Genomic DNA, 24535 nt, shown 5'->3' on the forward strand with positions numbered 1-24535 from the left:
ATTTGAACTATTTGTTTGTCCCCCCCCCCATAAGACATTTCTAAATACGCCCCTGGCATCATCCTGTTCAGAGTGTGATATTGCTTGGGGGCCAGACGACTAAGACTATCGCCCTAACGTACCGCACGCAACAACTTACTTCGAGTGATTCGAAATACGAATGACAACCACACGACCGCCGACCGGTACTAGTTCAAAAAATGGGTTTCAACACAAATGTTCAAAAAACAAAAAAAATTTAACCATTTAAAAATGTTTTTATATCATCTTATTTTGCAAACGTGTTACAGATAGTACAAAAATAATTAATATAGTGTACTGCATTGTACTGAAATGCCGCATTTAAAATATATCTTAGATAATGCAAATAATAATTGTTGTGGTTGTCGAAATTCATCAACGTTCCTGCAGAATTAAAACAATTTTTAAATTATAGTAATGGCACAAATTGAATATGAATATATAAATTATGTACCTACATCAAAAAAACTAAAATCTCTTGTGTCATGTCATATGATATTATAATATTATAATTTATAATAAATCACAAACTAAAACAATTAATTATTGGGATTTTTTCGGTACCTACGTATACACGTATCGATGAGTCGATAACAATTCTGTCAATTCTATATAATATAATATGAAATGAATGTTTTCAAAACATTTTACTCCTTCCAGAAGCGGCTCCAGAATTTTGTTAGGGATAGGGGATCTTAAGTCATAATAATCCATAGTAATATAGGTATTTTAAATTATTATAGTTCATTTATTTTATACTCCATATAGTATAAATAATAGCCAATTGCCAATAGTACATAGGTACGCTTAACTACTTACTACTACACACTTGTACGAGTTGTAAATGTAGTCTATACCAGAGGTATTCAAACTTTTTCATCCCAAAGCTCCTTTGAGTCTTCACAAAATATTGACGGCTCCCAAATTAAAAATGACAAAAAAATCAATATTAGTATGAATGTAATTTATATTTTATAATTTAAACTAATTATTCATTACTCGTGACTAATACTGCCACACACGACATACGCACTGATAATTTAACGATGACAATCGATGGTTACAAACTTACAAAATGGGCTATTATTATTATAACAATTTAGCCGCTGTATTGCTATAATAATAGTAACTGGTAGTAATAATAAAGTACTATAAGTAAAAAACTTCAATTTATCGCTATAACATTAAGGAAACAAATTAAAGCTATATTTAGCGAATGATTATTGTAGAAAATTCAACGTTTCCCAACCAGTATGCCTCAATAATAATAATAAACGTTTTTCATAAAAATATTTATTGGTTTTCAATTATATGACCTTCGACAACTCCCGCGACGCCCCTGGGAGCCGCGACTCACAGTTTGAATATCTATGGTCTATACAGTAGTTCAGTGGTGGATTTAAGAAGGGGGCCAGAGGGGCCTGCCCCCATGGCTATATAATAATATATTTTAAAATACCATTTTATTAATATAAGTATTTTTATAAAAATATATACTAATGTAAAAAAATATGGAGGGGGTCCCCCAAAACAAAATCCTAGGTCCACCACTGCAGTAGTTAATGGTATGTTGATTGTTTTATAATTTTGTTTTTAACAATATACATTTTTTTAGAAATACGAGCTTGATGAAGCCCATAAAGTCTCAAAAAATTTGCGTCATTTGTCGAAGAGCCTTTTTTGAATTAGAGTACATTTCGATCATTAACTTATTTTAACCCAAGTAAAAATCGACTAAAGTGTAATTTCGATCATACCCATTCGCTGAATTAAGAAACAATCCTCAAATTAACAAATTTAAAATATATGCATGTAAGTACATGGAAATCTTGATGATAAAATGACCCATTATGTATAAAGAAAATATGCATTTATCAAAAATACGTATAACCTAGCTAAAACTAGAGAGCCTAAACTAGTTTTAAGCATAGACCTTCTATGCCTAAAACGAATTTGTTAGAATCTTGGATCATATACCTTAGGTAGGTCATATAACCTAACCTATATCATGATTTGATCTAAGGTGGTAAGGTTAGAATTGTACCTATATAGGTTCTTAAAAGTTGATGAAATACATATTTTGTAGTTTGAAAAACATCTTATCATGCAATCTAATACCTAATTAATAATATTTTAAATTTAAGTTTTATTTACCTATTTCTTATTTTTTTTTATTATTTACTGTTAATTCCAACAAAATTATATATTATTAACATTTGATATGTAAGGAACTAAGAAATCACAGTAATGTAGTTGTGATGTGCTATTGCCTATTATAAAATTTATCATCTTCAGAATAACAATTTGTTTAACATAAATATATAATTGTTATTTTAGTAATTCGTAGCAGCTCCGTAAAATATTTTAAAGTTTCGATGATTATTATTAACAATTCAAATAATTTTTGAACGAAAATGTTTTTTCTTTTATAAATGAAACACTGTATTATTATCACGACTTTATTTTTATCTTCTTTTAATTTTGATAATAATTCAACAATGGGTTTTAGCAATTAAATTCTAAATTAAGTTGTTTATATTTTTTTCGTTGGTTTGTATTTTCTATTTTAACGATCTTGAAAAAATTCTGTTTCAACTTCAAGTCGGTTTGGTTGAATAAATACAAGGTTTTACAATTACGATTACTCTAGCAATGTGCAGAGTGCAGACAAATATCTTAAGATATCGTGATATTTGTCATTAAAACTATTGAAGTAATCATTTTGATTAAAAAAAAAACATGGGTCGCAGAAGTGGAAAAGCATCAAAATTGAAACGCCATTCGTCTCTGTAATATATCATATAATACTTTTACACAACAGCATTAAGCTTATGAATAATTTTTAAATTTCAGTGATGATTTAACCGGTAGACCATATAGATTACCCATTGACCGGAATCAAATTCGTCAAGTTGACCAAATTGATAATCCTCAAAATGGACATGAATATCTTTACATGGCTAGGTATAAATTATGTTGCCTACTTGATTAATCAATAATTTTATTTTTCCTAGACATTTTGGTAATGTATATATTGTTTTATAGAAAAATGGAAGATAAATTGCCTCCAGTTATGACTGCTACTAATGTTGAACTTCAGCAATTCATAAACAAATTTGAAACCAATACTCCTACATATATAATAGTTAGTATTGAAATATATTTTGTTCATTAACTACTTTGATAAAGTTAAATTATTTGAACAACCAAGTTAACATTTTTCTAGATATACCTACATTTCTTAAATTAATGACACAAATCTTGATTTAATATACAACAAATCATTATTCATAACAATATTCCTATAATATTTTTATCATTTATTTATATGTATACCAATAAGTAATATATAAAATTAGATTTATTAATCTTATTGAAAACATCCACCACCTAGTTTTGTGTCAATTACCATGGCAATTAATATATCCCATTTGAACTACAAATTCGTTTTTTTAACCACTTCTGACTCAACAAAATCTTGGACCACAGTTCTCAAAATATTATGTTCCCTTTCCCCAGTATACGTGATTAATTCACTAGTTTTATTGAATTTTATTAAGTTATCTAAACATTAACTATACATATTGATGGCCCAGATAAAGTTGCTCCATACGCCTACTAGATCCTATTCCCGCTGTTTTTTTTCTTATACGATCAAAATATTCTTATTTCAATAATTTTTTTAAAAATGCTTTCAAGCTTAACTATATTTTTAAAATATATTTTAATGAACTTATTTTTTTTTTTAAATACTATGTGATTGATTTAGGATTTAGGTATAAAAAAGAAAAGGGCATTCTATGTAAAAGACTTATTATTTTAATAATTTTTTATATTTTTTGTGTTATTAACATCAAACTGATAATTTAATCATATTAAATTACTAAGAATTAAATTTGTTATCTAGTAATAATTTATTATTTTACAAATCATTATCGAAATAAAAACTAGTATGATACATTTTTTTTAGCCTCAACTTGAATTGCCTTCTATAAAAAATAAGAAATTACTGCCAACTAAAGCCGAAATAATGTCATACATTGAACAGTATGATGATGCCAGAACCAAAATTCAGCATGCCAGAAAATGTATTTCTCACCCTGAAAATATATTGGTATATTATGTGCCTATATTGTATTTGATATTTATTAAAATACAAAATAATAACTATACTTTCTAATTATATTTTATTGATAAATACTAATTTAATTGTTTTCAGCCAGTGTCTAATTCACCAACAGCTTGGTTCACATTTTTATTTGGAAGACAAATTAATGCTTCTACTCCAGTGAATCCTGTTCATAATATTGACAAAACTATTTATTTCTTTCAAGTAATTAAAAAAAATATATAACCTGTGGGAATTAAAATAATATAAAAATATAATATACTTGTTGTTATCAACATAATTTGTTTAATGAATGAATAAAATATAATTTTTTAGAGCCACTGTGCCGCTGTTATTTCTAATTTTGTTCAATGGATTATGAAAAAAATAATAAACACCAGTGATGTAACTTCTTGGACATTTTCAGTGTATGCCAGTATGGATAGTGATCCATGTGAAACTCTGTTATCAGATATGCGTATACTTACACAGTTATTTATTAATGCACGGGCAGAAATTGTAAGTATAATTTTATCTATACTTTGTTCATATTTAATAATTTTATTTTTATATTTTAAAGGAAGATCATTTGGATGTTTCTGCTTTACGTTATAGTTGTTTAATTAACTTGGTCTCAGAAAAATTTAAACAACACGATCTCGGTGATATTGTTAACTATAAAAATCATTACTCTGGTAGTAGCAAGGTTAAAAAATAAATATTAATATTAAATACGATTAATTGTTTATTTCTTTACATTATATAGTTTTCAGTATTAGTTCTACTATCATAGAACTTTTACATTAATTTTTAACTCATGTATGTTCATAATAATGCTTACTATTTAAACTTATTATGATTTAAGATTTATTTTTATTAATGTAAAATAGTTAAATAATATTTAAATATTATTAGATAATAAATATTAAGTATATCAATACAAATGTGAACTCTTCAGCCATAAAAAGTTGTTATTTTTGTTATGTACTGAAATTTGATATAAAAATGTATAATAAAGCTACTATTTTATACAACTATGTTCATTGTAACTATACAGGGATGTAGTATGTACTACAAATAGTTCATTTTTTGATATTAATCTATATGTATACTATTCAAAAATGTCTCCATATAATTTTTTTTCTTATCAATATTATCATATAATATTTTGAAACATTATTACTATATTAGAAAGTCTCATATTACATTTATTTTAATTTATGTTTTTTTTGTTTTTATTAACTCAAAATAAAATAATTTAAATTTGTATTTTTGTGATTATTAAGTGTCTAAAATAACCAAACTGTTGAATATTCATGCTAAATGCTTAAAAACTAAATCAGTAATATCCGTTAAATAATAAAATAGTTCTTAATGTCTAAGGTTTTTATTGAAGAAAGTGAATGATGTGTAGAACAAAAAAGTATAAACAAATAATTCAAATCTAGTATTATTAAAAATGATAATTGTTTATAATATTATGAAACAATTAAATTACACTGTATGCAAATTTAAAAGGCTTTTTATTATTTTAAAATAAACTTAGTTCCAAAGTTATAAGCAAACTTTTCAAAAATCAACAAAGTTCCACACCAGTTTTGTACAGTAAGTTTTATTATAAAAAATATACAAATGAAATTTTATCATACTTTTTGAGTATTTAGATTATTTATATCAATAAATACAGTCCTCATTGAAATATCAAAATGTTACAGACTTACCATTATTACCGTTACTATTATTACTATTATTATTATTAACTTATGTATAATGAGGGTCAAGGTGAGGTTATCACTTATACAATTAAATTTTATATTTATACTATTGTACTATGTATACTATACATTTACAGGTTTTTTAATAAATAAATAAATAAATACATTTTAGCATCAAGTATATAATGTATGGCGTATAGTATATTATACAGGTTACCAATATGTTATTTAATAATGTGTTGTATAGTCATATTAAATAAAATTTTTATAAATTAAAATTAATATTCGATTAAATTTCCAAGTCATGTTTCTTTAAAGAATCCCTTGACATTTGTTGTATATTTGTTTTTAAATGTGTAAATGTAATGTGTGCAAGAAAAAAAATCATCTGTTATAAAATTAACTAGTAATTAGGCATTTTATATTAATTTGTCCTTCAAAATTATTTAGTCAAATCATAGGACTACAGGACAATGGTATAACTACCGCAGGGCCAACAGAAGCAGTTACTTCAAAGTGTAAACATTTTTTTGTGGGTTCATTTTAATCAACAAAAGATATAGTATCTATTATTTTAGTGACAAAAAATTATTTTTATGTGTAGCAACGTCGCTACTTTATTGTGATTTAATAAAACTGATTAGGTTCTAACCAATGCATATAACTCATAACCAAGATGACTTGCTGACTATGATTCTTAAAACTGGGGTGAGTAATTAGTGATTATTTAGATACTTCATTGAAACATTGAAAACTACTTAATGCTTCAACGGTTTAACTTCAAAGTTAATCTTCGTCTCTTATATTTTAAAATAAATATTTTTCTTTAAAATTCATGTAGGTATTACAGCACTAGGTGGAATGAACAAATGATATAAGATTGAGAGAATAGAATGACTGGACGAAGATTATCCGAAAATTAAAATTAAAGAATAGAAAAGATTAAATCTATTCTATGACTGTAGAAGTGTTTTTAATGCTTAAATAAAGTCACGTTTTTTTCGATATTTCAACGATCGACCTATATACATAATATTTCTATCGTAGATTTTATACATATTATACATTCGATTTGGATAAAAGATCTAAAGACTTTATTTAATTATACGATAATTATTCAGTGTATGATGTTATTATATATTATTATATATGTTATTATTATTATTATATATAGTTCAATGTGTCTTTTATAGTTCTATGCTTAAATCGTGCCCCTCAGGCAGTCAGGTCTCAACCCTCAACAATCGCAATTCGCAATTCGCGGGCTTGTGTATTCAATGATTACATCATCTGACTGTGATAATCAATATCCTATTTTTATCTTGAACTATCCACGTTTGCAGATACTACTATCTTGATATCTTAATTCCTGACACGATTTTAAATCGTGATTCGTGGTAATATCACAGAATAGTTGAAATAATTTTAAATTTTTAAATTATCTGTGGTGCTATTTAGTATTTTGCTAATTTTTGTATCCGAAATTCCGGCACTATTTTATTATTTTTTTTTAGGATATTAATATAACTCGTACATGCCCTAAATTATTAAACTTGAATCTCAGTTCTTATTGTACCTATACGTTTTCAGAGTTAAATGAATCAGATCAAGAATAAAGTACTAAATTCAAACACACTTGCACACTGCTTTCGAACTTGTAAATAGTTCTTTAAAGTAAGTATTATTTAAACCATGTAAATGGCTGAACGACTAGAACTCCGAAATCTAGTAATCGAGTCGGATACACCATCGACAACTTCGCCAATAACGCCAAATGTCACGTCTTCCCCTAAAACGCAAATAAAAGTTCTCGGTTTATTGTTGGCTGCCATATCATCTTTATTTTTCTCTCTGAGTTCGTTAATAGTCAAATGGCTCAAAGACATCGACCCATTTGAATTGGCCGCTATTCGTTTTGTCGGAATACTACTTCCTTCACTACCCATATTGATCTACACCAAACAGAATCCATTTCCCAAAGGACAACGGTTTATGTTACTACTTCGTGGGATTGCTGGGGCCACTGCTATGTCTTTAATTTTCTACGCCATCAGACACATGCCCTTAGCTGATGCTTCGGTTATTGTGTTCAGTGTGCCTGTTATCGTTGCAATATTTGCAAGAATATTTCTCAAGGAACCATGTGGACTGTTTCACTACATAACGTTATTCATAACAATGATTGGAGTCTTATTGATCACAAGACCTCCTTTCTTGTTTGGGCATTCGACCAAACAATACAATTTTTTAGGTCCGTTAGCTGCTTTGATGTCGACATTTTTCGCAGCGATTGTTTATATATTACTAAGAGCTTTGAAGAACTTACATTTCAGTGTTATAATGGTGACATTTTCTGCTTATGCCATCATTCAAACGTCTATCATGGCTTGGGCTACAGGAAACCTATGTTGGCCAAAATGCGGTACTGAGACAATTTTAGTAATTGCTCTGGGTGTGTTCAGTTTCTCTGGACAAATATTATTAACTATTGCAACCCAACTTGAGGAAGCTGGATTGGTAGCGATTGCAAGGACTGTTGATGTGGTGTTTGCTTTCTTGTGGCAGATTATATTTTTCAACGAGGTACCTAATATTTTCAGTATTATAGGTGCAGTGTTGGTGACTTCATCAGTTGTAATGATTGGCCTTAGAAAGTGGATGATGTCTATGCCATCTACATCTAGCATCAGAAAAAAATTCGGATTTCTATTTTTATGACAACCACATTTTTTTTATTTATTGTTAAACTATTGATTTGCCTAGCACCAGTTTTATAATAAATTTAAATAATTAAATCACTCTATGTTTATCAAATATATACGGTGAAACTTCTATTTATCAAAGTCTCATGGGGAACAAAAATAATTGTATTATAGAGAAATTTGTTAAATAGAATTAATGCACAATTAATAATGAAGGTCATGGTTTTCAAAAATAATTTGTTAAATGAAAGTTTATTATAAGGTAGTTTCACTGTACTATGGAGTGTTAAAATTTGGTGAAAATCAAATAAATATAATTTAATCAGCTCAATTTTAGTTTATATGCTTATTAGTAATAAGTTATTACTTTTTAGCTGTAAATTTTAACATAAACCATATTAAGACTTGAATTTTAGGAACAACAGTTTGTGATTGTTAATTATATCATAAGTTTTTATTTTAATAGTAGATTAAAATTTAACAAATTAAAAGTTATGTTTTTTTTTCAATCACGAAAAAGTATAAAATATTTCATATTTTAAATTACATTTTTTGTACTATTTCGTTAAATATAAAATCATTTTTATAAAAGTATGTCAAATAATTTTTTGTAATAATTGAAGTATACTTCTAGAAATAACAAACCTTAAATTATTGTTAACTAACAAATTATTTATTAAAAAAAATTGTATTTGTATTATTATTAAGATTGATGATCTACGTTATAGTCTTTTTGTTGAATGATTTTCTGTAGACTGATATTTCTATGTAAAAAATCTCTAGTCAACATGTTATCAACTGAGTTATTTTTACACATTAAGTACTTGTAAAACATAATTTTAGGATTAAGTTAAAAAAATTTTTAATTTTCATAATGATTTTATGGTTAAAATACATATTTAATTACAAATTAAATTTTACAGTTGTTAATAATATTATTAAACTATTTATTTTGTACTTACACTTCTTAATAATTTATATAAATTAAAAAATTGTTCCAAACACTTACTACTTACAAATTAATATTTATTGTAACAAAACTAATAAATTATACAAGATACTTAATATGATTTCAATGTTAATAGTATAAGTGAAATTTCATCATTATAATAATGTTAATTTTAACTAGCTTGAATTATTTGTTTTGTTTGTTTGTTAATTGTTATTTAAAAAGTTTGTATTAACACTATTAACTAGCACCTATGGAAAAATGCAAGAGTATAATGTTATTTTACGTTCTGAACCGAACAATTAATGTTCATATTGATTTTACAATGACGTATGTTTATTATAATTTTTTTTTTTGTCAAATGTAAATACAACGAATACTGAATAGTTAAAAAAAAATTCTTTAATCTTTAACTTTTAGAATGATTTCTGGTAGAAATTTGAATCTAGGATGTACTTCCAAGAGATAAAATAAAAATTGGAATTTTTACTTAAAACCGATTTTATTAATTATTAGGTGTAACTCAAAAACAAATAACCACATATACCTATTTTAAACTTACTCTGGTTCATAACAGTATTTTAAATACATTATAAATTTTTTAAATATTTGGACTCAAAACTATTTATAGGTAAGTAGAGTGAGTAATTTTCAATTATTGTCGATAAGAAAAATTCAAGCAGAAACTTATGGAGCGGAAAAATTAAAATACCTACCTATATATTATCAAAAAAAAAAAAAAATTATGTTGCTATGATTATTTTAAAATAAATTTTTTTTTACCAGTTTTATAATCTTGACATTAGAGGGAAAATAGTATAATATAGTTCTATGTTTAATTTGCAATATTAAAAAATATTGATAATACTTAGACGAACGATTTGTAAATAATTTGTGTGCTACAAAAGTATGGAATAGTACAAATTGTTTGTAAATAATGGTTAAAGTTTGAAAAAAGTTTAGCTTCATATTGTTGGTCGACATATACATATGTTTTATACTATTATCCTTAAAAGGTTTTAAAAGTTAGCATTTTCAGAAAAAAAATACCAACACGAAGTCATGATATATCAATTTTTTCTTCCTGTATATTAAGGAATGAACATTGGATCATTTGGATATTCCGTTTGTACACTTACCATACAATTTATTTTGAACTATGACAACTTTTTTTTTTATCAAGTTTCGAACCGTCAGTCTTATCCACGATTAAAGATATCTTAAATCGTGGTCTTATCAATAGAAAACTTAGATACCAAGATAGCAGAATAAATACTCTATGATACCATCTTAAATCGTGTGTCGTGCTTATAATGCTTAGATAATACCACAGCAATTTATACATATGATCCAATTATATAGTTACAAATTATAATGTAATGTAATTTTATCATTAGTCATTGACTTTTGATAGTAGTTACTAGTTACTTAAGTAGTTAAGTAATAAGTGTTAAATATTAATAATTAATGTAACATTCCAACTATTAAAGTGATTGAATTTTCACGAAACGTAGGTTTAACTTGAGTTAATTAGGAAGTTTTCATTTTTAAACATGGTTAAATTAAAGTTTTATTACGACTTTTTATCTCAACCAAGCAGAACTTTATACATATTTATGAAGAAAACCGAAATCCCGTTTGAACCAAAACCATTAAATTTAAGACAAGGTAGATAAATGAAAAAATAATATTTTGACCTTATGGCTGAAATTAAAGTAAAACTTACTTTCCTTTTTTTTAACAGGACAGCATCTCACTGAAGAAATTGAAAGCTTAAATCCTTTCAAGAAAGTACCGTTTATTGAAGACAAGGGAACAGTTTTAATAGAAAGGTTATTATTTTCAAAAATACTCCAAATATGATTTAGATTAAGTCTACTTAAAGATATTTTGTCCATTTTATTATTTAATTATCAATTTCTAATTAAATGATATCTACTCAGTTGGCCACTATCTTATTATCTGGTCTCTCTAATGTCTATAATTTAGAACTTATTACCTATTTAAACAATTTGATAGTCATAAGAGTAGTACAAAATTATATTAATTATATATTATTTATGCTTTATCTAGTGTAGCAATACTTCGTTATTTATGTCGAACATATAACGTTGCTGACCATTGGTATCCCCAAGACATCAAAAAGCAGGCTCTTGTTGATCAATATTTAGAGTGGCAACATCATAATACTAGAGCTCATTGTACCGAGTATTTTCGACATAAGGTAATAATTGTTATTGTTGATTTTATTATATTATTATTACAAAAACTTGTTTTTTATCTTTAAAGGCATTATGGCCATTAAAAACTGGCCAGGCAGCAAATGTTGAAAATGTTGAAAAACTAGAAAAAAAAATGATTGAAAATCTAAATTTATTAGAAAATATTTGGTTAAAAGATAAACCATTTTTATGTGGAGATGAAATTACCATATCTGATCTTGTCGCTGCATGTGAAGTGGAACAACCAAGTAAAATAATTAAATTGTATTATAATAGTATGATATTCATGTTTAAAATTTTCTCTTAGGAATTGCTGGTTTTGATCCGTTAGTAGATCGTCCAAAGTTAACCAAATGGATAACTAAAGTTCAATCAAAGTTTTCACCTTTTTATAAGGAAGCACATCAAGTTGTCGAACAAACTGCTGATGAATATAAATATTATGCTAGTGAATTAAGTAAAAAGAATAGTTAACATTTTATATAAAAATGTATATTTGATTGTAAAATAATTTGGTTGTATATATTTAAGCTTTAACGTTGACAATTATAGATATCAAATAATAAATGATGTGTAATTTATCTCAATTTTAAACTAAAGTTCTTTACTTTGAAAATAAAAGTAACTACAAAGTTTTGAAAAATAGATCTTTAAATTCATTACCTAAAAAAATTAAACTTTTCACTGTAAGAACATTGGTTGAATTATTTCTGTTAGGTGTTATTTACATCAAATGTTGTTTTTTTAAACTATAAAAAATTCAAACATTTAAGTCTACAAAAAGGTCTCATTTATTTATTATTAGATATACTTAATTGGTTTGTGGAGCGACTTATTGTTTAACAAAACCAGTATAATATACTTTATTAAATTGGTATTATAATATAACTACAGATAAATAAAACATTGTATTTCCATGTTTATTCATCTTGTTCGTAACCATGAGAGGTAGCATTCAATTTCGGATTATGGAACAAAGTCTGGTCTCCGTTGCCCCATGGGAATCGCTGAAAAAATAATATAATGGTAAAATTAATGTTTGGGTAAGGAATATGTATCAAATACAAGAAATCAATTAATAACATGATCTGAAAAATTAATAAGAAATAAAAAGAACAAGCAATTAGCTTTTTTTTGTACAATAAGAAAGTGTACATAAAAATTAAAACTTTCTGTTAATAATTTAATACAAATTAGTTCAATTAAAAATAATATGTATAAATTATAATCAAAATTTATATTACTACATAGCTTTATGGCAGTTAAGTAGTAACAGTAGCAACTATTTTACTAACATCCTGAACAAAAACTCATTAGTTTCTCTATTTTAAAATTAAAATTTATATTTCATTTTATTCTATAATATTTAATTTAATTATTATTTTTCTTATACCTATACAATTAAAATTGTCGAGTACGAAAAGTCAAACTACGATTTTTGAGCTTGGCTTATACATTTGAGAACTGAATAATTTATATTCTTAAACATTTAGTTTGACTTGAATAATATACAAGGGAATTTTATCTGACAGTAAAATAATAAGTTCAGACATTTTCAAAATCAGACTAATTTGTTTTTTTGACTTATTGAAAGATTATCAATAGAAACAGAAGTTAATAAACATTAGACTTAACATAGTGTATAGATCATGAAAATACATAGGCTATATAAACATAATACATAAAAATTAATATTAATATTTAATTTAAACAATTGATTTTAATAATGAAAGCGAAATAAAAACATTTACCTTGAAATAAATATTAATTAAAAATTGTGTTCTAGTAAAACTTTGACTTTGCCACAAAAGATTTAGAAAAAATTTTATAGGTTTAGTTTATACTTTAAAGTCGATTGATATAGGACTACACGCATAATTGCAATTAATGTCGTATATTAGAGCATAATGGCCACTACACTTAATACTCAACAATAAATTCACTATGATTAAGATATTCTTAACTTATTAATTTATAAATCGGTTATTATATTGTATTCAGATAAATATAATATTGAAATAGGTACACACCCGAGTTCTAATGCGCAAATGTTCATACGGAATAAATTCTGGTCGCGATGTGTGTTTTTCATGTTCCAAATGTCCATTGATGCAGTAAATACTTGCCAACAAGCATCCTGGTAAACCAATAAAATAGGTCACTTTCTTCCATAATTCCAAACCTTGGACGACTTCTGTAATTTAATAAGACACAATAAGTAAGTATATACAAGAATAAGCATTCATTACAACAGTAATAACGTTAAAAAAAATCCACTTGCCGGGTTTTTCGTAGGCCTTGAGTTTGTCGGGAGTGAACTGCTCGTCCATAATGGCGCGTAATTGCTTGCCAGCAGAAAACTTCCGGGAAAACACCCTAAACGACATTTTATCGTTCTTGTTTAAAAATGAACAATGGAATACACGTTCAACGCAGTCACAACCGCTCGTAAAAAAATTTTCGAATGTGGAATTTAGTTTTATACACTTATCCAAGCGACAAGCTACAGAGAGCAGGAATGAAAATTGTAATCATATGGGAATTTTTATCTTTTTGAAGGTTATGATAAGAATGAAACCATCGATGAGCATGAATATCTCATCGATGTTTTATATTGTTATCATTGAGAATTGCCACCACTTTTCATAATTTTCGTTTCGATAAAAAAGTTGAACTACTTTTTATGTTTTCCAGTGACTTGTTTATAATTAGTTCATTCCAAAGCGGGGTAGTCTAGCCTTTTAGGGTTCATTCAGATAACATGGCAAAGTTAATATTTTATTATGATTTATTGTCACAACCATGCAGAGCATTGTATATGTTTTTTAAGAAAGCCAATGTTCCGTTCGAAGGAAAAGTTGTAGATTTACTGAGAGGTGAGTGGATATCATATTATATTATAATCGGTAATTATTTATTTATTTACTTCAACATATTACATGATATGTCTTTGTTGTAGGTGAACAGTTTACACCCGAATTTGAGGCCCTAAATCCATTCAAAAAAGTACCAGTAATCAACGATAAGGGATTTGTTCTTACTGAAAGGTAATAAATACATTTCTATAGATGCAACTAATGTGATATAGGTACCTACTATAATTACATATTTTTATTTTTATTATAAACAGCATGACTTAAGTATTATAAAGTATTATTTTATTTTATAGCATAGCAATTCTACGTTACATTACTCGAACTCATAATGTGGCTGATCACTGGTACCCTAAAGACTCAGTGAAACAAGCACAAGTAGATGAATACCTTGAGTGGCAACACACAAATACTAGAAGCGATTGTGCTCTCTATTTTTTACATAAAGTATGGCTCAATAGCGTACAATTAATTAATAATAAATATTTACAATTTATTATATTAAACTAATATAATCATATATATTTCAGGTATTATGGCCTGTTATGAATGGAAAACCAGTAAATGAACAAAAAGTTGCACAGTTAGAAAAAAAAATGATAATTACTTTAGACTTAATAGAAAATGTTTGGTTAAAAAATAAAAAGTTTTTGTGTGGAAATGAAATTTCTATTTCTGATATTTTTGGTATTTGTGAAATTGATCACACAAGTAAATATATTTTCTCAAAATAATATTTGATTGAATACATGTTTTAATTTTTTTTTTCTTAGGAATGGCCGGTTTTGATCCATATGCCAATCGTCCAAATTTGTCTGAATGGAAAATGAGGACATCATCATATTTAAGTCCGTATTATGAAGAAGCTAATGAAGTACTTGAAGAGCATGTAGCTTTATATAATGAGAAATATGGTAAATTTAATTCAAAAATATAATTTTACTTATTCTATAAATAACTTAAATTATGAAATTTTAAAATTTATATACTTATTAATTTATTATATAGTATCATTATTAATTTACTGAAGTTATTGTATATTTTTTTAGTCCCAATTGTTCAAATTAATGACTTAGGTTTGGTTACATTAAAAATTATTATTGTTAATAATTGGTTGATTATGATTCTTTTTTGATTTGAGTTTTTTACATTAATGGAACACCCTATTAGGCATCTGGTATTATAAATTTACATTACTTTATGCAATTTTACATCTCCTAAATTAAATGTTTACATTAAGTGTTAGGTTTGATTATTTTAATGACATTTTTGGACTGATTTTATTCATGATTAGGTTCGGTTAGGTTGTTACTAAAATACTAAATCAATGAAAAAAATCTATATTATTATTTTTATGATGAATCTTTAAACATGTATTGTTTTTGTTAATTAAACTCGTAACAATCTTGAAACATGTATGTATCCGTCAAGACAAGCTTATGTAATATAATGCCTTTTCAAACTCATAACTAATTTATTGCTTACTTAAATATAATTATTAATTTATATTTTCATAATAACATTGTATGAACCTCTACATACATACATATGTAGCAGGAGAACTGTTTATTGAAATGTTGATTAGTTTTAATAATTTGCTTTAGTCAATTTAAGTTGAATTGATTTTTTGAATACAAGTAATCATAAAATGTACAATAGAGTAAGACATGATGAAATTATGGTCTCATCAAAAATTGTTGTACTATGAGCTTCTCTATATGTGATATTCCCTGTTTCTTTTCTCTTATATCAGGGGTTCTACAAGTTGGCCAATACGCTCATAGTTGTTCTTTACATGTGAATATTTTTTAATTTAAGTTTCCTTAGTAACTATTTAAATTGTGATCTAATTACAATAACATGCAGTTTTCATGGATTTCTATTTTTTTTATTGTGATGGATGGATATACTATTTGGTTCATGATTCTTCTGACATATTTTTATGTAAATATGTCATTGGTAACATTTTAAGAGTAATTTGTGTGGTGAAACATATTTAATAATAAAGTCTAAGAACATAGGCATAGAATGGTGGTGGCTAAGAGGGCTGTAGCCCCACTAAAGTTATGTTAACCCAAAAAAAAATCCGTATCTGGACTCTTGTCATATTTTCCACAAGGAAAAAAAGGCTATAGCCCCTCCATATAAATTCATCACGCTACGCCTATATCTAAGAACCGAGAATCTGTTATTAACTTTCAACATTAAAATTTTTATTTTTAAACATGATGTACAATAAATTCATTGACATCATTTTTATGATATATACCATTTAATTTTTTATTAATGTGTTGATGTTACTATAGGACTCTATTGAAATCATTTACTATAATATTCACTATTCAAGCTTCTTCAAATGGGACATTATAACATTTATTTCAGTCACACTTATATATTGCCTTTTATAATCTATATATATTTCTTTTCTGATATTTTAATTTTTCTGCTTGATCTGAAGGTAACATATTCGCTGTATAAAATAATGGTATACATCATTATTCATAATTTGAAGTGTCATTCAATAGAAGGTTATAATATGCATTACCATTGAGTTAACAAAGTAGTGAGTATCAGCTGTGTATAACAATATTGTCAGTTGGAAAATGAAAGTTGTTATTCCTAGCAATAAATTTGACCTTGAGGTTTATTAATTTGTTTACAGTAAAATCTGACTGTAATTGTGTTTTTATATTATAGTGATAACTTCAAATTGTAAATTTGACACATTACACGTGAGGCAATATCAAGTACAGTATACACAGATAGGTAAACAATAAATTAAAACTAAAAATGTCAATCAACTTAATGTATTGAAATGCATTGATGTCATATACAATTACTTATACACCTTTCAAAAATATAACATCTATAGATAATATTAAATCTTAAAAAAAAAAAAGAAAAAAAAATATATATGATATTAAGAAAGAAAATATAATCTACAGTTAAAGAACGTAGATTAAATGTTTCTGAACATTAGTTTTTAAAATTAATATCAATATTAACGATGGCTTTTGATGAGCAATCAATTAGTATTTTGGAAAATAAAAAAAAAAAATTGTAAGTAAAACCATAGCAAGTCATTGAAGGAAGCGCTTGGATCTCATCACTTTCTGGTTGTTGGATGAGGCTTCAAATTTTCTTCCTTCCTGTTAGTTTCAGTGTTTTGCAATTTAGCTGAAAGTTTCCTTGAGTGACCGCTTGGATCGAAATGATTGGTGTGTTCGCTAGCCTCTTTCTTGCTTCTATTCTTACCTGTATAAAAAAAAAACACGTTAAAAATGTATTTCTAAAAACGTGCAGAGATTTACGATATTGATATTATTTTGTTCATAATATTACCACTGTGTCCGCTGTTGACTAATTTGTCTTGGTCGTAGTTGTACTCGTCGTATTCGTCTTCCATATTCATGGCGGCAGACATCTTCAAATCGTGTTTAAAATGGATTTTCGAATTTACTTTAGCAAGCGCACGCTGACAGTTATATGCGATAATTTCCGCGTTGTTTGTCTTGGACGGTGTGTCTGGTTTTTTTTGTATTATGTTTTCTATCCCCACTTGAAATCTACGTACCGAGTTACAGACAGACCTCTTCTGCGAACGGTTGTCTCAGCCGGACAGTCAGCTGTGTGGCGGTAGATAACTCACAGCAGTGTTGCCAATGCTGGTGACTGCATGGTCGACGGTATGTTTTTTTATAACCTTCTTATACGCGCGATATTTGATAATTCGAAAAGTTCATTAAAACAATTTAAAATATAAAATTATAAAAACTTGAAACAGTTGAAACTATCAATATTTTTTAATAATATATTATTAATTTTTCACCAAAGGAATTTACTTTTAAATTATATTTCATATTATATTTAATTCAGTGCGTAAGTTTATATTGATTGTTAACTGTATGTTGTGTTACATAGAGTAGGTAAAGAATATGGTGTGTAGTAGTAAGTATACTAACACTAATTACTAAGTAACTACAATATATACTATATAGGAATTATAAAAAAGATTTAATCCAGTTTAATAATATTTTTTTAACTAGTATAATACCGCCTATATATGTTCGTGTAACTGTGTAGTCTGTAGGTATCATATTCAGAGGAATTTGATGATTTAAATATTGATAATATAAATAAAAAGGTCTACCTACTGATGGGATTGATTTGAGTTTGATTGTTTATCGTGTTACATTGGTACATTCGTGAAAAATTATGTTACATTATACAACATTTTTTAACTATGCTAGTTTATCTATTATTTACATGTATACAATAAAAAATTGGATTTTAATAACAAGTAATACTTCAACTATATACTTGTAATAAAATAACTTAAATAAAATAATATAGACCTGGGTACCTTACACTGAGTAGTTATTGCTATTGAGTAGGTAATGAGTATATTTTTTACAATATATATAATGGGTAATATGTGATTGTGAACGTTTTTACCTGACTTTAATTTTGCGTGGTTGTCAGATTTGGTGTCAATAACAAATTTTTAAATGATAATTTTAAAAATAATCAAATAGTATCTAATAAAATAAGGGTTTTTTGCTATTACGCCGCATTTTATATTTAAGAAAAACTGGATATTCCTACTAAGGAAAAAATTTAAAAAAAAAAAGTAAAAATGTAGAAAAAAATTTTTAAAACTAGTATTTTGAATGTATTATATTTATATTATTATATTATCGACACTTCAAAAAAAAAAAAATCAAAAATTTCAGTGCTCTATAATAACTCAAAAAAAGTTAAAATATTTTGAAAATTTAACTGTATATAGATAACACTAGTATAAACATTTAGTGAAAATATCAAGTATTTACAGAGAATAGTTTTTGAGTTACAACCATATAAAAATCGATTTAGTCGAAAACTGGTTTTGCGTAAAAATTCCGTTTTTCTGTCACTTTTTTTTTGTTTTTTGTTTTCTTGATTTTTTTGAAAACTTTTCTTTTGACCTCTATAATGCAACGAATATCGCTTTAATCAATCAACATTTTAAATATTACATATTATTTTGTATAATTTTATTTTAGTTTGTAACGAAGAGTTGTTGTTTTAATTGTATTAATTAATTTAATAGTTTATAGTTAAAATAAAAAAAATGGATATAATAGATAATAAATGTTAAAAATAAATACATTTTTAAAATAGTCAGAAATTATAAACTTGGCAACGTAGTCTAAAAAAACGTTCGTAATCGTTCGTTTTTCAGCTAAAAAACAAATTCTTTGATAAGCGTCATTCGTTTGCAATCGTGTTATAAAAAAGGTAAACGTTCGCAATCGTGTTGTACCCATATATAATATACCTAACTACTTAATACAATAATACTAGCTATATGCTATTAACCTAACTTACTGCTCTGCTATGGGTATATTTGTGTATAATATATATATATATATATTTGTGTTTATAATAATAACTAGGGCTCGGATTTTAAAGCATACGAGTATGCTTCTTTTTTTATATATGAGATAGAAATATCTAAGTTTTATACATAAATTCGTTTCACGTCATTCTGATTCTAAATAAACCAATTTATTTTGCCTTTTTTCATGTAAATGCTTTTTTTTGTTGCTTTTTTCAATTATTTCAGCTGTAGAATTTTTATATGTTTATTATGCTGCTATAATAATAATAAGACATTGAATTAATAAGAGACGTAAAAACCCAGATGAGGACCATAATTCGATTAATATTGTTTTCGTTATCGGCTTGATTAAATGTAAGTATTAAATGTATAGATTGTCGATTTAAATATTATAGCCTGACAGCTTACAGTAGGTAAGACTTATACGGTCAGTATGCCTATAACATGGATATGGACCAATTTAAAATTTAAGATTTAGTGTTGTAATTTGAAACTTTTTGTATTAAGTACCTATGCACCGATTACTTCAGTGGATGTAGAGAGTTCGTTTACTATGATAAGTACTTAATTAATGTTTATTATTCTGTCGGACGATCTAGTCATTTTTACTACTGCAAACAGGCTCGGATTAAGGCGTAAGCAGTGTAGGCTTTAGCCTACACAACCACGGATTTAAGAGCACGGGCACCGCATACTATCCTGATGTTATTTTTATTTAAATATCGGAAATTTGAAATTTGAAACATTTAAAATAATGGTTCGTTATTTTTTATAATACGGTTATTTTATATTTTTATGTATCTAAATATATTTTGTTTAATTTTATGTTTTTACTTGTTTTCACATATTATATACATGTACATATTGATGTGGCTAATAAACCTAAAATAATATTTTATTATTTATTCAAGTATCGAGTAGAGAAATGTGTACAATGTTTTTTTAAATAGGGGCACCAAATTTTTTATAGCCTATGGGCACTGTAGATCTTAATCCGGGCCTGACTGCAAATCTATGGAAAAAAACGGTAATTAATTATTTATTTAATTTAAATTAATTGTTTTATTCATTTCTATAACTAGTTTGTGTTCATTTTTGGTAATGTTTTTTTTTTGCATTTTTAGTTGCTTATTGTGCTTTAAAATCTAAGCCCTAATAATAACTCATAAAGAATATCGTGTGCAATGTACTACAGCGAGGTGTTAACTTTTGTGTACGATACACTTGACCATACCATACTATCTTACAAAGTATAAAATTAAAATTAAGCCATTAAAAGCTTATATTTTATAATAATAGGTACCTGCAGCATTACACGGTCAAATTATGTGTATTACAGTCTCTACACTTTGACATAATATAGGGTTTGGTGCCACCGATATTAACATCAATACATTGTAATATAAGTATGGTGACCAGTTATAAAAATCCAAAAGAAAAAAACATTTTAAAACGTTGTTCCTTTATCATAAAAAAACCCCTCCTTTGGGATAAATGGACAATATATTCTAATATTTTACCTGTCTTATTGCCCATAGATAATCTCAATTTATCTACAAAAATTGTTTATTTTTTATCTGATTCAATTTAAGTTTCTGTTTTTAACTATAAAAACTAATTATTTGAAATTATAATTTCATTATCAACTTATTATGTGTATTTCTTTTTGATTAAAATTCTTTGAAACTTAATGCATTGAAAATAATATAGGAAATATTATATTGTATGATTATTGTAAAAAATAAAACTTTAAATACAAATATTTTTAAGTATTTGTTCCTACATAAATATTTAATAATTAACTTCATTAACATTATAGGTACGCATTAGAATGATTAAAAAATATAAATGAACGATCAAATTGTAAAAATCATTACCACGTATAGGTATAGGTATAGGTATTGGTCTGTATTAATGATTTCAAGAAATGAGTACCATTTCACGCTATGAACACTATTGCTAAGGAAGCTAGGACAACACATAAAAAAAAAAGAATAGTGCCCTATGAAAAATAGTTCGTCTGGTCACCAAATAAGTAAAGTATATGCAGGTATATACAACGCAAACATAAAAAATAAATCACACACGCTCAGGGTCGGACTGGCCCGGACCGCAGGACCGCAATCGCGGACTGGGCCCCTGGCTAGTTGGGCCCACAGACTTTAATTTTCATATTTTAAAATTAAATATAATGCCTTTGTTTTAGTAACTGTATTCAAACATTTTTTAAGGTTTCTTATTGATTTTATATTCATAAAGTAAATTAATATTAGGTCTCGATAAGGTTAAGTAAGGTGTTTTTATTATGAATATATATACAATGATATTAAAAATAATATAATTTAATACATTGTTTACCAATTTGAGTCTAGGATTCGTTCGCAACAGATGAACGGCCAAATATTTTATTAACTGCAGATAGATTTAAAATTAAAACTTTTAATTATACACCTATCTACTTGATATTTGTGCAAATAGCTTAGATTAACGACTTATAAGTAATTCAAAATTACTTAGTGATTGCATTTGTTTAGGTCCAAAACAATTTAATTCTCTATAAAAAGTGAAGTACCTGCAAACGCATTACGAGAATTTTCACTTCTAACAACTATTGATAGACTAGGTAGTAGCATATGAAATACAACAATTCGCTTTACAGTTTAATTCTATACTAAAACATGAAAATTACATAAGCTTTTATTGATATTAGATTTATTGAGCATTTGTCATTTTCTAGATAATATTCTTACCTTTAAATTTGATCATAGGTAAATTTACTCTAATATTAAAGCTAACGTTTTACGAATTATGTTTTGCTGAATGCAAATTTATTATGATATAGGCATGTTAATAAGACAGAGACAACACATGTGGGTTTGGCGTCCTCTTATAAATACAAAAATTAATAAGTTAAAAGCAGAGCTAACAATTTTTAGTATAATCTAAGGGCCCCTTAATCAGATTGCAGACTGGGCCTTTTGACGCCAGTCCGACCCTGCACACGCTTAAACGACGTTTGTATTATAATGTCGGGAAAATAAATTAACTCGAATACAAAAAAACAACAAAAAAAAACTTTATAAACACAAAATAATTTATAAATAATATATTATATTTAGGTAGGTAGTTGATGGAGCGTTCACGACATGGTGTTGTTTATGGCCGACAGATCGACGTCGTCCTCGTCGTTGCGGCGTCGGCGATTGTGATTGTGATGGTTGTGCCCGTGACTGCGGAGTCTGACGACGACGTCGTCGCCGTTTCCGCCGTCGTTCTCGTTGGCCGTCGCCGAATCGTCGTCGACGTCGTTTTTGCCGGGCGCGGCGGTGGTATTGTTGCCGTGTCGCTGTTGCAGCGAAAGCCGCAACGGTTTTTTGGGCGGCATCGGGGCCCGCCGGCCCGACTGTTCCGAATCGTAGTTGAGCGACCGGCTGGAACGCGGCGACCCTGCAGCCCCCGACAAGGAGGCCGCACCCGTCAGGTGCGAGTAATATTCGGTGCTCTTCAACCGGTGCGAGTCGGCGGCCGTCGCTTCCTGCTGCAGGTCGAGCGACCTCACGCTGCCGCCGCCGCCGCCGCCGCCGCCCTGCTGAAGCAAGTACGGCGCAACGCCGCCCCCGCCGGAAGACTCGGAGTCGAGGAACCGGAACAACGTCTGCTGGGCCTCGCGTATGTGCCGGGTCCTGCTGCTGTTCCGGCCGCCGGCCGTCGGGTACTTGTTCCGTTTGCCGTGCGCCGCGGCCACGCCGTGCAGGTCGTCGAACGACTTGTAGGCGGCCACCACGGCGTCTGTCGACGACACCAGCGATTCGACCGACGCCGAACTTCCGTACAGTCGGGGCACGGTCCGGATGCGCGTCTTGACCACGGGGCCGCCCTCGGGGGCCCTCATCGCCGCGGGCCGGTCGTCGTACACCACCTGTTTGCGCTTGTACTGTTGGATGGCCGACACGCCGTGCTTGGGACTCTTGCTCCGGACCATCACCGCCGCGTTGGCGCCCCTCTGGAACATCACGCCGCCGCCGCCGGTTCCGTTCGACGAGCCTGCAGTGCCCGCCGACGACGACGACCTGCACTTGATCAGCTCCGACACCTGGTCCTCCAGGTACGACACCCTGTGCGACAGTCTCACGTTTTCCGTCTTATACGCGTGCTTGGACCTGTCCGTTTCCTCGGCCCGCGTCCGGCAAGCGTCCAGCTCCCGCCTGAGCGCCGCCAACTCCATTTGGTGGCCGGCCGACGGCCCGTCGTGCATGACCACCACGCGCACGGACGACGGCGACACCTCCAGCAGCCGGTTCAGGTCGTGGTTGTTCTTCATCGACAGCACCACCTTACCGTTCACTTCCAGTAATCTGTGACGACGGAGAATACAAACGACAAAATGTATATTAATCTGCTAATATGAAATGTAATAATCGTCCTAAACGCGTATTAATATACTCTTGTACCTATCGTTATTACACAGTGGAAAACTGTCCAAAGTTGGAAGTTAGAAGATTAAAAAATAAGCTCATAACGGGTAAGGATCAAATAGTATTAATATACTAAATTAATGTGTA

The 24535-nt window shown here is 28.4% G+C and overlaps 6 protein-coding genes and 1 long non-coding RNA gene across 9 annotated transcripts in view; 4 read left to right on the plus strand and 3 right to left on the minus strand.

Annotated features, from left to right (window-relative positions):
- The first annotated feature begins 2490 nt into the window (after positions 1-2490).
- LOC114120638 (uncharacterized) lies at positions 2491-5646 on the plus strand. The gene is made up of 7 exons (XM_027982604.2): positions 2491-2810; positions 2875-2985; positions 3067-3166; positions 3992-4135; positions 4241-4354; positions 4466-4648; positions 4710-5646. The coding sequence occupies exons 1-7, from the start codon at positions 2761-2763 to the stop codon at positions 4845-4847; spliced, it is 840 nt and encodes a 279-aa protein (XP_027838405.1). The 5' UTR covers positions 2491-2760; the 3' UTR covers positions 4848-5646.
- Positions 5647-6092: 446 nt separating this feature from the next.
- LOC114120646 (solute carrier family 35 member G1) lies at positions 6093-9935 on the plus strand. 2 transcript variants are annotated; one of them, XM_050210799.1, is made up of 2 exons: positions 6093-6406; positions 7435-9935. In XM_050210799.1, exon 2 carries the CDS (start codon positions 7543-7545, stop codon positions 8560-8562), a length of 1020 nt encoding a protein of 339 aa, XP_050066756.1. In that variant the 5' UTR covers positions 6093-6406; positions 7435-7542; the 3' UTR covers positions 8563-9935. The 2 variants fall into 2 exon arrangements, with proteins under 2 accessions (XP_050066756.1, XP_027838418.1); XM_027982617.2 differs by having other exon boundaries at positions 6404-6552.
- Positions 9936-10880: 945 nt separating this feature from the next.
- LOC114120641 (uncharacterized) lies at positions 10881-16063 on the plus strand. Its single transcript, XM_027982610.2, has 10 exons — positions 10881-11163; positions 11240-11327; positions 11569-11719; positions 11785-11965; positions 12025-12185; positions 14455-14593; positions 14677-14764; positions 14887-15037; positions 15121-15301; positions 15364-16063. Exons 1-10 carry the CDS (start codon positions 11049-11051, stop codon positions 15525-15527), a joined length of 1419 nt encoding a protein of 472 aa, XP_027838411.2. The 5' UTR covers positions 10881-11048; the 3' UTR covers positions 15528-16063.
- Positions 12485-14237, minus strand: LOC114120643 (cytochrome c oxidase subunit 6A2, mitochondrial-like). The gene is made up of 3 exons (XM_027982613.2): positions 13999-14237; positions 13748-13911; positions 12485-12724 (listed from the first exon to the last, which is right to left on the minus strand). Exons 1-3 carry the CDS (start codon positions 14102-14104, stop codon positions 12638-12640), a joined length of 357 nt encoding a protein of 118 aa, XP_027838414.1. The 5' UTR covers positions 14105-14237; the 3' UTR covers positions 12485-12637.
- A 1318-nt stretch (positions 16064-17381) lies between the features above and the next one.
- On the minus strand, positions 17382-18174 carry LOC114120645 (nuclear protein 1). Its single transcript, XM_027982616.2, has 2 exons — positions 17933-18174; positions 17382-17845 (listed from the first exon to the last, which is right to left on the minus strand). Exons 1-2 carry the CDS (start codon positions 18012-18014, stop codon positions 17697-17699), a joined length of 231 nt encoding a protein of 76 aa, XP_027838417.1. The 5' UTR covers positions 18015-18174; the 3' UTR covers positions 17382-17696.
- A 4804-nt stretch (positions 18175-22978) lies between these two features.
- Positions 22979-24535, minus strand: part of LOC114120640 (uncharacterized) — a 30798-nt gene continuing 29241 nt past the window's right edge. For both annotated transcript variants that reach the window (XM_050210797.1, XM_027982607.2), the window contains one exon: positions 22979-24328. In XM_050210797.1, the coding sequence (XP_050066754.1) occupies positions 23113-24328 (1216 nt within the window). In that variant the 3' untranslated portion in view covers positions 22979-23112. The remainder of the gene's footprint in view (positions 24329-24535) is intronic.
- The window catches only part of LOC114120644 (uncharacterized), a 28424-nt gene continuing 28212 nt past the window's right edge, over positions 24324-24535 (plus strand). Inside the window, exon 1 of the long non-coding RNA XR_007606985.1 lies at positions 24324-24495. This is a non-coding gene — a long non-coding RNA (uncharacterized LOC114120644). The remainder of the gene's footprint in view (positions 24496-24535) is intronic.

The sequence above is a fragment of the Aphis gossypii genome, chromosome 1, assembly GCF_020184175.1.
Source record: "Aphis gossypii isolate Hap1 chromosome 1, ASM2018417v2, whole genome shotgun sequence".
NCBI classification, from domain to species: Eukaryota; Metazoa; Arthropoda; class Insecta; order Hemiptera; family Aphididae; genus Aphis; species Aphis gossypii.